We start from the raw sequence: 14,484 nt of genomic DNA, 5'->3' as shown, positions 1-14,484 counted from the left end.
AGAATTTCAAAAAGAAATGGCGGAGAGTGATGAGTTGGTAGTGCTTTCAGAAGGTTTAGAGGTCCTTTTATAATGGGTTAATGCTGTTTGTATGTTATGTGTGCATAAGTGTGGTCACATTCACATGTCCTTTTTCTGACTTCATTTATATGTCAGGCTTTACAGGGTTAAACATTAAAAAGTATTTACACTCTAGCCCAAAAGTGGGGTTGTAACCTAAATTTGGGGCTCGTCCGGGATTTGAATCGGTTGTGTCCCCAGCTCCCTAGTTTATATTACTGACCCCTGTCTACAGTTCAGTGTAACAAAATGTTCTTGCATGTCCGTATGATTCAGGTACGGACCTTGGCCAGGACAGATGAGGCGAGGGGCCTGCTGTGGCTGATGGAGGAAGAAGCTCTGCAGCCCGGGGGCTCGGAGGAAACTCTACTGGAGAGACTCTTCAGTTATTACAGCCCTGTGGATGGAGAGAGCAAAGGTCAGAACACAATACACCTCCCACATGCCCACCCACGCACATACTATAACACATAGACGTTTATGTATGAAAAAGTCATGCAACCTCATGCGCTCAATGCGTCCCCCAGGCCCTGCCCTGCTGCTGAAGAGTGAGAAGGCACATCACTTCCTGTTGGGTCACAGCCATGGGACTGACTGGGTGGAGTATGATGCTAGCGGCTGGTTGAGCCATGCCAAACAGAATCCTGCCTCTCAGAATGCAGCCATTTTACTGCAGGACTCTCAGAAGTAAGACCTTAATATCTGCCTGCTGGTACAAACATTTAGCAAACTCCGTCTCTACGAGTGCTGTGAGTTTGGGTTGCTTATAACTAAATGTGAAAACCAAAATGTGAAAACCAAAATCATTCATTTATTTAGTTAAATGTTTATAAGAGAAGAAATTAAGACAGGCAAGAAATTGTAATATTTATTGATTTATATTTTATACTTTAAATAATAATAGTAGTCATAATAATAATAATCATATAAATACTGTTTTGCATTATACAGTACAATAGTATTATTGCAATATTAAAAATATTTTTTTGATTTATTGAATTTTTATAATTTAAATAATAAAAATACATTTATTATTACTGTATAGTAATATTGAATGTTTTTAAAAAAATTTTTTTTGCAGTTACCTGAATTGTTTTGGTCAAATTAACGTTTACTATATGTTTAGTGTTTGGGAAGCTAATGTTGCTTGTTACTGAAAAAGCAACTGCTGAGATGTGATTATGTATAATGGCAACATTTTTGCTTATTTCAAATGTTGCATAATTTACTTGTGGAGGCGTTAAATGATCCAGCTTATTCTGTGTGTACCCTGGTCCTTCTCTCTGCAGGAAGAATATCAGCGGCTTGTTTATGGGGCGTTCAGGGGCTGCCACAGTTTTGTCGGGCTCTATTGCTGGGCTTGAGGGCGGATCACAGTTGGCCCTGCGCAGGGCCACAAGCATGAGAAAGACCTTCACCACTGGCGTGGCCGCTGTTAAAAAGAAGTCCCTCTGCATCCAGATTAAACTGCAAGTGGTAAGTGCTTCAAATGTGAAAACTACATCCATACACTAATGCATTCAAAACAGCTAGACAGAGAGCAACGGAATGGAACCTTTATTATGGACCTCCTTGACTGGAACAGAAAATGCAGGGCTCTCAAGATGTGTTTTTAAAGATCCTAGAGCTAAAATTCAGTATGCTAATTAGAGCACTGCCACTAAAATATGAAGTAGAAAATCTAGATAACCTAGTTACCCTCATTAATAAATTAATCAACCATTGTGGCTAGAAGTCGACGATACAGGTTTTTGATGGCCAATGGAATATCTTAGAGCAGGATAGCTGATTTCCTATTTAATTTAAAGATGATAAGTGCTGCAATTAAATGTATATTTATCTACATAGTGTGATGGAGAGACCTTAAAGTTGTCTTCCATCACTGTTTTACTGTGTTCTTATTGTTTCCGATGCATTGTTGTAATTATGCATTTCCTAATATAGCTGAGTGGGCATGGCAATAAGAAGTGCGAACTCGAGGGAAGCGCTCATTATAGTTAATTTATGAAAGTGTACGTGCAAATATGTTTTGATTTATCAGTCCTCTTATTGTTTGTATTTATTTACTTTATTTACTTGTTTGTATTTATTTACTTTATTTATTTACTTAACTCTTGTTACTTATTTTCATGTATAAATCATATTGTGAAACAAGAGTTTATTTGATTAAAAAAACATGGTATGTTCCAATTAGTAAGAGTGGGAAAATGTGTATTTAAGATGGCCGTCACTAGTAGTAAGAAGGGGTGGATGGAATAAGAGCTTGTTAACGAGTTTGTGTTGCTGTGTAAGTATGGTAAACTCCAGCCTCAATATTGTGGAGGGGAGTTAGTATTGTTTTAAGTACTCAGCAGTTCTAGTTTTAGACTGTTTTATCAACAATCTTTGTTTTAAGTTCTTAAAACATATTTATTTGCACATCGCCCGAAATAAACAACCTTTTGGACGCCAAATTCGCTCCCGTGATTTTTATCCTCCTTGTGACTGCTTGGGCCGTTATCACACATAGTATTTACCAAATTAGAAGTAAATAATTTTAAAATGAAACAATATAAAAAAATAAACCTGTAAAATAAACATTCGTACTTTAGAAAGAGCTGTCAAAATAGAAGTCCCGGCACTATCAAAATCCATTTTTCAGCCAAACAGAAAAAAACCGTAGCGGCCGATAAATAAAAAAGTGCCTTGAAACTTAATGTGACTATGTTGTATGTTTTCCCATAGGATGCGCTGATAGACACTGTGCGGCGATCTAGGGTGCACTTCGTGCACTGTTTGCTGCCTAAAACGGAGACTTCGGCTGGGGATTTGAAGGTGCTGGGAGGACCCTCATCTCGGTCTGGGGAGATAGTGGCACACGGAGAAAGCTGTGACAACGGCCTCATGCAGCTGGATGTGTGCTTGCTCCGGGCACAGCTGCGCGGCTCCAAACTGCTCGACGCCCTGCGTATCTACCGCCAAGGTTGGAGTTTAAAAAAGCAAGGCATTTAAAAAATAAGATAAAGACCGTGAATTACCCTGGTTATTGATCTGTGACCTTTATTTTGAAGAGAATGTGGAAAAATGTATGAAGAGAGGAAAGATTTCAAAGTTCAAATTTTCCATGCAGGTTTGACTTTTCCGAATATCGTGTTTTTCTCGCAGGGTTTGTTGACCTTTGTAGGGCTTTTGTGGCCAGACGCTATGTAGCATTCTAGATGCCATTTTTTTTATTCTTGGAGACGTTCATGGGCTTATTTTGTTGAGTAGTCTTTTTGAAGACATTGCAGTGAAATCAGCAAAATGTCAGGGAAATGTTTTGGCACATTTCAGCCTAAAGTCCTGAGTAAGCAGAACATTCTCAAGATAAGCGACTGACCAATGCCCTCGTCACTGCTCTCTGCTGAACCTCCACAGACCTTGTAGCTTTCTAGAATCACACATGTCCTTCTCCTGTAATGCTCCTGTCATTCGGCTCTCCTCTTCCTCAAGGTTATCCCGATCATTTGGTCTTTTCGGAGTTCCGTCGCCGCTTTGATGTGCTGACTCCCCACCTGACAAAGAAACATGGGCGGAACTACATCGTAACCGATGAGAGAAGGGTGAGTGTCCTTTTGTGTGTGTGTTTGTGAGTGTGTTGTTTCTCTAAGCGCCATTTGGCTCCTCCTTCATGAGCTGCTCTTCCATGTAATTGATTATGACAGTGCTCAGGGCAGAGAGCTGTGTTGTTGATTAATGGGGCTGTAGTACACATCTTTTCCCCCTTAATCTCAGCTCTGCTCTGGTGACAGGGCAATAAAGGCTTTAATCGGGACCCAGAGTGATGACTCTATCAGTGGCATCCTGTCCTGTCACTGACCCCGCTTCTGTTATTGAGTCTGCAAAGATCAGTAATGTCTTAATGTGAACTTGGTGTATACAATGGATGTATATGTGTATATATGTACATTTTAAATATGTACATTATACATATGTGTGTATATGTAGTATCAGTTAAACATTTGGACATATTTAACTGAACATCTCTCTTTGGTAACAAATTCTCAGCAGATTCCCCATTAGACCTGTGATCTATCTGCTGCTGCTCAGTCTGAGACGTGGCTTTTGGCTTGTCTCTCACCACTGAACCTGTTCACCAGTCGGCCCCTGTGCCCCTGCAGAGAGCACTCAATACCTCCCTGTGCTTTTAGCTCAAACTCTAGCCATTAGTCATCAGTCCACCGAGATTTTTTTAATCCCCTGCTATGTTGTTATTTGCCTGACATCTTGTCAGGAAGAAAGCACTCATGGGTGAGTGGAAGAGAGGGGTCAGACATTAAGAATGTTGTTTGTGACCTGGTTTCCCCAAGGTGGCTTAGCTTTTGGACAGAAAGATCACCCCAGTCAGCACTCTGTCCACTTGGTGCCCTGCTGAGGTGGAAGGCATACTAGATCTTTATGTTTGTCTCACTGTTTTATACGTGTGTGTCTGTGTGTTTCAGGCTGTCGAAGAGCTGCTGGAGTCTCTTGAGCTGGAAAAAAGCAGTTATCACATGGGCTTGAGCAGGGTAAGTCATTCCTCACAATACATGTACTAAACATTAAAAACGATAGTGTAGCTAATGATTTTAGACCTAGAAGTGGCTCATTACCTGCAATACTAAGCTATTCACTCTAGCCAGCAGAGTTTTTATGTAATTTAAGTGTCTGGCATGTTTCAACACTTCTCAATTAATCAACAACAAAAAAAAAAGTCAAGATTGCAATTACGGAAAAATATCAATACACATATCATGTCGGTTTACTCCTGTTGCATCTATTTACATTGTCTTTTGTAGCAGCTGAGCATTGTAACCAATCACAGACATGTCTGTTTATTTTAAGATTGGGGGATTTAAACTCTTGACATCTGGCAACCGCAACCATGAAAGCTTGTGAAGGCTTCTTACCAATGCAAGATAACACAAATGACAAATTAAAATGAATGGTTTCCAGGATAAATAACCAGCGGGCAAATATTGCTGATGATTGTGCTTAATAAATCGAGAGAAGCAGAAATTGTGATCATGATTAAAATACAATTTATTGCACACCCTGAATCAACACTGAACTGACTTGAGCTAAATAATAACACCATTGTTTTTTTTATCATAATCATGAAGCTCTAAATTCATCTAAAAAAAGAAAGACTTCACGTATTCAGTCGCTCTATGTTATGGATCAGTGCATCGAGTCAGTTTGTGGCATACAGATTCGGCCTGAGTCACAAGGATCAGTTCCAAACAGATGGCATGATTTCCATTTAGATTGCCGAAACCTTCGCTTCTTCTACACCTCTTAGACACAGACAGACTTTAATCTGCTCTGCCGCTGTGCTCACATCTGGATGGAAAGTTCGGCAGGGTGGGCTTCGGCCAAAAAGACTCGTCGTCTCCTCTCCCACCATGAAGCACTCTCTGCTCTGGGCCGACGCTTTACCCAGAATGCTAAGCTGCAGATGGGACATGGCTGGCATCGTTGGCAGGCCTCATTGGCGGGCATGTTGGAGCGAGAAAGACAATTATTCAGAGGTTTTCTATGAACACATGAGCCAGGCTGGAAGGTTGTGCTATTGCACACTGGGTCTCCCCTAAACTTCGAATGATTAAAGCAGAATTCCTTTTGTGCATCTTCTGTAGACGATAGATTGATTCTGGCGAGGCACCGGCTTGCTTTGTTTGGTTTACTCTGGCTTGGCGCACGACGATAACTCACTACAAACACCAATCAGCCCAGCAAGATATTGTGCTTCCAGACAAAGAACAGAAACCTGGAGAGAGAGCCAGAATAATAACATTCTGATAAATAGCTGATTACATAAATGGGAATAGATAAAAACGTGTCCAGGAAATACACAAATGATTAGTTTGTGGGCGGCCATCATTTTAGAATTCTGCTTCACACCACTGATGGTGATTGTATATACAGTGGCTATTTTATTTTGTTTTGTTTTGTTTTATTTATTTATTTTGTTTTTGTTTCATGTTGTATTGTTTAAAATAATAGGGCTATTTATTATTTTATCTTATTTTTATCTATTTATTTATTTTTACTTATGTTTTTTTAAAGTAATTTTAAAACCTTTTTAAAAATGTAAGTATTAAAGGAAAATTAATTTAAAGTAAAGCACTTGGGCCAGATTTACTAACAGCTTGTTCCAGCGCAAACCGTCTTTTGGCATTAAAATAGTACTGTCAGGATTTACTAAAGACGTGCAGTGAAGAATTAGCGCTGAAAAGGTGTGGACACAGTTATTTTTGCGCCTGGCCTTATTGGATATGCATTTGTAGGAGTTTCCATTTCAGATGCAAAATTTATGGGAGGAGAGTATTAAAATGAATCACGCAACGCATTTTACTAATGTTTGCACTCGTCAAATTACTGGTATTTGCGCCATTATTTAACGCCCAAACAAAGCCTGTCTTAAAGCAGACGGTAATTTGCGCTGCTCTTGGTAGATTGCGCTGGTCATTATAGAAATGAGATGTTGCGTCTGTGTTCTTTAATGTGCGCATTGTCAGTAAATCACCCGCAGAATTTTCCCCTTCCATCTGTGCTTTATCGCTCTATCACTAATTTGCCCTATTTAGTAAATCTGGCCCCTAGTTTCTTGTGTACAGATGCCACTTAGTTTTGTCTACTGTAGTAACATTAAGACATTTTTTGTCAGCGTTGATGTGAACAGGATCCTAAGCAATCATGAACTCCCTCCGCTGCTTATTGAAAACAGTCATTGTACAGTTGCCACCTTAGTACAATACATCCGTCTAAATCACAGACTCCCCCACTGACTTACACACAAGCTCTTCTCTTTGCACTCCTCCATCGCCATTTGTTTCCCCTTCTCTTCGTGAGGAATGTCATTCTCTTGGTCTCCATGGAAAACGCTGCCATTTGACCCGCGTGAAGGGACCTTTCCACCACGCTGACCTTCGGTGCTATTGTGAGGAAAAGCCTGGCGAATCACAGGCCTGCTTGGTGAATGTCATGGGGTGACTTGGCTAACAAGCAGCCGCATGCATCAGAGACATTTCTGAACACTATCATCATGTTCTTCAAGTGAACGCTTCCAACAGAGTCTCTTAGGATGATGTAATTCAGTAAAATAGTTTCTCGCACATGTTCCCTGGTGCTGTGGGTAATGTAGCTGTGAGTATTTTAGCATCTCCACCTAATCTTACATTTGACTCGAGAGGACCATGAATGAATTTCTCGTTTTGGTGATATCAGGCCTTTTTTGTGGCACATCTTCACTGACATTGAGAAATGAAGCTCAATTTTCCCTTGCTACTCTCCTGAGGTGGAGAGGTCCCTCTCTGATATTACACCTGCCTGAAAGCAGATAAGTGTGTGTGTGTGTGTGTCTTGGCTGCACAGCAGGTAGCTCAGTCCTGATGTTCTAATTTACGGGGTTGTAAAGGGTTGTGGGGAGCATTTCAGGTAAACGTATTGTCCTTTATTTTTATTTGTGGTACCATTGGGTTGGCAGTTGAATGCCGTGGGGTCCGAAAGCTGTCAAACTTTACATGAATATGGAATCATTTCATTACACTCCATTCTCTCCTATGATGTGATGCTTGGAGCTCTGAGAGATTGCCTCCTGTAATAACAATAACCGAGGCTCTACATCACTGAAAGGCTCTGGCTGCCTTTGATGTAAAAAGGAAGATTATACTGCAGAGCTGCTCCAGATAAAGGCTCAATCAAGAGGCATTTGTTGCCATTCCCACAGATGAGTAGTAATTGCAGCAGTGGACTCTCATCTTCCCTTCTCTCTCTCTTTCTCTCACACTCTCTCTATAAATAAATATATATATATATATCTCGAACCAATTTCCCAAAGCAGTACTTCTTTCCAGCACAGGCTCTCAGGTACACCCCAGATTCTGTGCGGTTTTAATTAGGATTCTGTTCATCTAGATTAATCCATCTTGAAAACTAATAGAATGCTAATGCAATTAGACCATGTCCACAGAGTTTGATGAATGCACGTCTGGAAAAAACGCAAGGTCCACTTCCCTCAAATTTCTCTGATTAAATGGCCTAATGGAGTTGGATTCCGAAGTGTTAATCCAACTCGGTTTGACACCCCCACCACAGAGCGGAAAATTACGAGTAAACAGAGCATGGGCAGAGGTTCAGAGGAAATCCTCACGCTTTCAGACAGGGTGGCTGCAGAACTTATTTGCAGGAAAGGAAAATCTGGGACTATGAAATTTTATGTATATCACTCACTTATATAGATCTAAATAATATATGTTAATATACAGTGGGTACGGAAAGTATTCAGACCCCCTTCAATTTTTCACTCTTTGTTATATTGCAGCCATTTGCTAAAATCATTTAAGTTAATTTTTTTTCCTCATTAATGTACACACAGCACCCCATATTGACAGAAAAACACAGAATTGTTGACATTTTTGCAGATTTATTAAAAAAGAAAAACTGAAATATCACATGGTCCTAAGTATTCAGACCCTTTGCTGTGACACTCATATATTTAACTCAGGTGCTGTCCATTTCTTCTGATCATCCTTGAGATGGTTCTACACCTTCATTTGAGTCCAGCAATATAACAAAGAGTGAAAAATTGAAGGGGGTCTGAATACTTTCCGTACCCACTGTATGTGTATTTATTTATTTTTAATTAAAAATAATAATTATACACAAGTTCAAAAGTTTGGGGTCTGGAAGATTTTTGAGTAATTTGTATGCTCACCAAAGCTGCATTTATTCAAATGTACAGTAAAAAATGTAATATTGTGAACTATTGTTACAATTTAAAACAACGGTCTCTTTTAATATTTTGCAATATATTATAAAATGTAATTTCCTGTGATGGCAAAGTTGAAAGCAGCCATTACTCCAGTCTTCAGTGTCACACGATTCTTTCAGAAATCATTGTAATATGCTTTTTATTTTTATTTATTTATTTTTTTTTATAAAAGTGTTTATTTATTTGAAATACAGTCTTACTGATCCTAAACCTATAATTATATAAACCTTTTTTTAAATATTTTTAATATATATTTGTATTTTTGCATTACTGTATCTCTAAGACCCTTTGGGTAAAAGTGTCTGACAAATGTATTAATTTAAATAATTTAATTATAGTTTGTTATAGAAAAACAAGTTATGCTCAGAGTCCAGAGCCTCGATCATAACATTATAACAGGGACCTTTCGAGTAGAGAACTGCACTATCGCGGGACCCGACGCAGCAGAGTGCGGCGCGGGACAACACTTGATAGGCAAGTGCGGGTGTGGGCGGGTAGAGACTCGTGTGTGTGTGGGGGATGCGGGAGATTAAGGGTGTACCCACACTAGGCAATCTTAACCGTGCCCGAGCGCGTTTGACCCCCAAAGCCCGGTTCATTTGACTAGTGCGATCGCTCCGTGCCACGGTTTGTTTAGCCGGCCCTGGCTCGGTTGGAAGAGGTGGGCCAGAGTGCAGTTCAGTTGGGTTTGGGCGCGGCACACATGTAGTGTCAGAGCGCTGAACTTCTGATACATGCAGCATGATTGCGTTAACATTTCTGAGTAGCAAAAGTGATAGATCTGTAAAGCAATATATTGTTAGAGGGCCGTGTCTTACCGCATCCCAAACGACTCAAAATAATAAACGACAAAGTTAACAAAACGATGCACTCCACTGTGCTGAGCGAGAGTTTAATCAATTAATGCGTTAACGCGATAATAATGCGTTAACTTGCCCAGCCCTAATATATATATGTGTATTCAAATAAACTTAAATATATAATACGGATTATCCGCAGCGCCCGCGGATATAACCGCCATCCGCGCATCACTAACATATATATATATATATATACACACTGTATATATTATATTATATATTTAAGTTTATTTGAATATACACACACTATATATATATATACACAAATTTAACAAACAGAATTTAATATCAACGATTTTTATTAACCAAATGTGATGAATTCAGTGACATTTTTATTGTAAGACAGTTTATTGTATTTCCATACATCTCATAGCAGTGGTCTGTTTGCAGGTGTTCTTCAGGGCAGGTGTTTTGGCTAAGCTAGAGGAGCACAGAGATATTCAGACCAGACGCAACATCACCCTGTTTCAGGCAGCGTGCAGGGGCTACTTGGCCCGACAAGCCTTCAAGAAGAGGAAGGTAAGTCCGCCTGATCTCATAAAAAGGGATTCATAATGTAAATAATTTACACTATATGAAACATTTAAGACATTTTAAGCCAATTTTTGTTCCAGCAAAGTGGAAATGTTTTGTGCTTGAGCGTCTCTTTCCCGCTCTCAGTCAGAGCTCTCAGCGCTCGAGTTCATTTATCGTAAGGTTTGTCTCAGAGTCCATCAGAATGTTGGTGCTGTCTTGAGAAAATCCTTCTGGCTGTGGCCTCGGCTGATAGATAACATTCAATCAGCGCATCTCCAGGGAAAAAGACACCTACCCCACTGCCCTCCATCACAGGCCTATCGATTCTCCCGGCACTGCGTGCCCTGCATTCTCACCTGCCCCCTCTCTGTCCATTAATTTCTGCTTTGCCACTCACTCTGTCTCTTTTTGGGTTTAAGCCCTGGCTTCTTGTATTTTGTTCTGCCTTCCTTTCAGTCTCTGATCTTGTGTGCTCTATTCTCACTTTCTCACTTCCACACTCATGCGGCCCTCAGTGGGATTGGCTCAGGATGTGAGGGCCGGTCTTACAGTTGCCTGTGACTTTGTCTCTGTCTCTTGCGAAGACTGGGCCCCGTCTCAGTAAAGTTCGTGTGAAAGGAGGAGGTGGGCTTGATGTAACTCCTCACGCTGCTGTTGGCCCTCAGTGGTCAGCTGCCTTGGCAGTACAGCTTCATCAACAACATCCACTTCCTCTTTCAGTGTTGTACACAAACCAAGAAGGCTTTCCTTGGTGAGACTTTGTTTTCAGTTTACCTCAGAGCTCTTGATAGGAGACAAGACTGTTTACTGGATGTTTTGCTGTAAGTAAAGGGAGTTTGAATGAGTTTGTTTGCACTTGTGGGCTGTTGTTTGTATCGTAGATGTAAGTAGGGGTTGCTTTCTTCAGTTAGATCCAGTTTTTGTACCTCTGTTGTTTAGCAGGGCTCCTTGTAAGGCATCTTTTGTAACACTGATTTGTAGGTGAACCACTTTATAGCTGTTGCCATAAAAGATGGCTTGTGTACTTCTAGATTTGTTTAACTTCTTTGAAAAAGTTCTTGACTAAGTGCTGTGGCTTTCCATTTGCTGGCAGGTTCACTGTTATTTTCCGCTTTCTGTAAAATAATTGTCCCAACAAAGAGCCTTGTCTGGATGCCTCTGAATCACAGCAACCTGTCCCCAAAGGAATATATTATATATATATATTTCCTTAGAAATAAATCTTTTGTCAAGCACATGTCAGAAACCTGTGCTTTACGCTAGACTGAGAGATGAGTCTGGGGATTTGTACTGGGTTGTAGGCAGCTGTAGAAAGTCTCCTGATGGGCCATAACCTCAGACGCCCATGGACTTTTCAGTGACTATATAATGAATATTACATGCAAAAATGCAAACACTTTCTTTTTCTGACCAGCTGTAATCTGATTGAATGGTTTTAGGCCATTTCTGGAAGTCAAGGTACACAAAAAGAGCTTTTGAGAATGAAATAATCACAGAATTTGGTTTTCTGGATAGTGACATCAGATCTTTGAAATAAATTTTCAAGTACACTCTTTGAGGAACTTACTAAAATTAAATATCCACAAGCAGAATTTGATATTATGCCATGTTTTCAAAGGTATGTTCGTAAAAATAAATTGGTACGTTGTATAGTTTTTTTTTTTTTTTGTCTGCAATCTGCCACAAATGGACATTCTCTCTGTCTTTTTTAGTATTTATTTAAAATACTTGAATGAAATAGACATTAACAAGTCTTTATTTGTACACTACCTTTCAAAATTTTGGGGTAAGGTTTTTGAAGAAATACTTTTATTCAGCAAGGAAGCATTAAAGATTTATCTTTCAAATAAATTGTTTTTTTTTAAACTTTCTATTTGTCGCATAATTTAAAAAATGTATCAAGATTTATTAAGAAATGTTTTTTGAGCAGCAAATCAGCATATTAGAATGATTTCTGAAGGATTATGTGACGTGTAATGGCTGCTGAAAATTCGGCTTTACCATCATAGGAATAAATGTTAAAATATATTACAATAGAGAACAATTTTATTTTCTTGTCAAATAAATGCAGCCTTGGTGAGCATAAGAGACTTCTTTCAAAAACATCAAAAAAATCTTACCCCAAACGTTTGAATGGAATTATATTGTAGTATTATTCAACAAAAACTACGGTCAGTTATTTTTCTTGTCATACGATGGTCTCTTCCATTCTGTTTTGTGTTTCTTGGCTAGAATAATGTGCAAATTGAACCATTGCTCTGATTAAATGTCTAGTTATGTGACACTACAAAGGCCCCTGACCTAGTGATGAAAACAGTCTTCGACAGAATCTCAGTATCATATCTTCTTCTAAATCTAAAAAAGTAAGTGGAAAGTGGAAATGGAAAGACCTAAGTATGTGATGGAGTCATTTCTGTTTTATAGGATGTATTTAATCATGTCAAGACAAGCAGTGTTGAGTTGAATCTTTACAGCAGATCCCTGAGAGACAGCCATGTGGGACCAGGCTTCCTGTGGCAAACCAGTTGCCACAATGCAAAATCAATTTGCTTGTTTCTCTCTCAGATCGATAATGGAGGGATCTCAGCACCTTGAAGTCTGTTCCAGTTTTAGAGTGCGTTCTAAGCCTTCAGTCCCTCCAGATTTCTCTGTCTTTCCTCTCTCCTCCTTTCTGTTTGTCTCTGTGGGGGGCATCTGAAAGGAGAACAACTCCACGTGGGCTTCTTTGAAGCTCGTCGGCTCCTCCCCAAGTTTCGTTGACGTTCAGCGGAAATGACACTAGAGGGAGCTGGGAATTTCACGAATGCCAATTGTGTGTCTAATTAACTCATTGCCTAAAGACGCAAGCTTTCGCTCCAAGTGTGAACAGGTGCCCTCGCAGACACGTGTGAGTGCGCTCAAATGTCCTCGTGTTCATACGTGCAGATGAATGCCACCTGCTGATCCGTATTCAAATTCACACCACACACCTGTTGGAAGGGTTGTGGGCGATTTTGTTGGAGTAGCATCCGCTCCTGCCAGGGCCCAGGGCTCACAGGCACCATATCCTCCAGACGGCCATTTTAATTAGGAAGCTCTTCCTGATTTCGCCGTCTCTTACAAGCTGTTTAGATGACTGTTTGTGGCATTTGTTGTGGTCAAAGCGTGGCAAATGAGCTGCGGTGCATATGTCGGCCACGCGCCGCCTCTGTTCTGTGCCGAAGCTTTCTCGCCGTGACAAATTAGACATAGCTCGAACGCAACATGCACGGACTCGGTCCCGTTAATGTGCTGAATTGGGCCTGTCTAATTGGGTTTCCAGATAATCCTCTATTACTTGAATCGTCCCTGTTCCTGCACCATGTAAATCTTATGCAGGGTTTAAATCAGCTGCCAAGTAGTATTGAAGTTTAATTGAATTACTCAAAGGAGCTTGGGGCTTTTGCTTCGAGCTGCATTTCTACACAGTTGGTACGACTCCAGAATCACTCCTCTGTATAGCCTTCTGACGGCCTCATTGAAGAAAATGTGTTTGTTTTCCATTTATTCTTCCTGTGATCATCACAAGTAATGGGTGTTTTGCTGAGGGTTAGTATGTAAGCCATGTTTATGTCCACTAGATGGAGTAGAGCGGCGTTTTTTTTTTCTGAGTATAGAGTGGAAATAAGTGAGTAGCACACTGAGATGTGTGAGATGACTGACTGTGTGTTCATGCCATGCTATAAATATGAAAAATCGAAGTTCTCAAGTTGAATTAATTTGTAATTTTAATTTATTAATTTGATTTATGAACAAATTACTCTAAATTGGTTTGATATAGATATATATAAAAAAAAAAATACTGTATATATATATATATATACACAGTTGTGCTCATAAGTTTACAAACCCCTTGCAGAATATGGAAATACGTTAATAATTTTAACAAAATAAGAGAGCTCGTGAAAATTGCATGTTATTTTTTATTTAGTACTGTCCTGGGGCCTGTTTCAATAAGGAGGTTTAACCAACTCTGAGTTGAAACTTAAACTCTGAGTTGACTTACCCTGAGATGGGAAACTCTGAGTTTTTGGTTTCAAAACAGCTAAATTGTGTTAGTTCAATCCACTCTGAGTAGGTTGACTCTGAGTTTAGCACGTGCACCACGACTATGAGAAGTCATGATCAATGGAGCTCCAAAATTATGATTCACCATGGCAACAGCACAGACAAAAAGACATCAGCATACTTCCGAGTCAATAAATATCTTTAATTCTTAATCACTGTTATAATATCAGAGGTGAAAACTGTAAATTA

General features: G+C 39.7%; 1 protein-coding gene across 6 annotated transcripts in view; it reads left to right on the top strand.

The window, feature by feature from the left end:
* Nucleotides 1-14,484, top strand: part of LOC107664918 (unconventional myosin-XVIIIa-like) — a 111,909-nt gene that overhangs the window by 62,335 nt on the left and 35,090 nt on the right. For all 6 annotated transcript variants that reach the window (XM_016455604.1, XM_016455603.1, XM_016455602.1 and 3 more), the window contains 7 exons: nt 337-478; nt 588-747; nt 1,350-1,536; nt 2,785-3,022; nt 3,532-3,641; nt 4,521-4,586; nt 10,084-10,212. In XM_016455604.1, the coding sequence (XP_016311090.1) occupies nt 337-478; nt 588-747; nt 1,350-1,536; nt 2,785-3,022; nt 3,532-3,641; nt 4,521-4,586; nt 10,084-10,212 (1,032 nt within the window). The remainder of the gene's footprint in view (nt 1-336; nt 479-587; nt 748-1,349; nt 1,537-2,784; nt 3,023-3,531; nt 3,642-4,520; nt 4,587-10,083; nt 10,213-14,484) is intronic.

Source organism: Sinocyclocheilus anshuiensis, unplaced genomic scaffold, assembly GCF_001515605.1.
Source record: "Sinocyclocheilus anshuiensis isolate Anshui unplaced genomic scaffold, SAMN03320099.WGS_v1.1 scaffold319, whole genome shotgun sequence".
Taxonomy (NCBI): Eukaryota; Metazoa; Chordata; class Actinopteri; order Cypriniformes; family Cyprinidae; genus Sinocyclocheilus; species Sinocyclocheilus anshuiensis.
The sequence above is the reverse complement of the archived record's forward strand: the minus strand, read 5'-3'. Positions and strand labels throughout refer to the sequence as shown.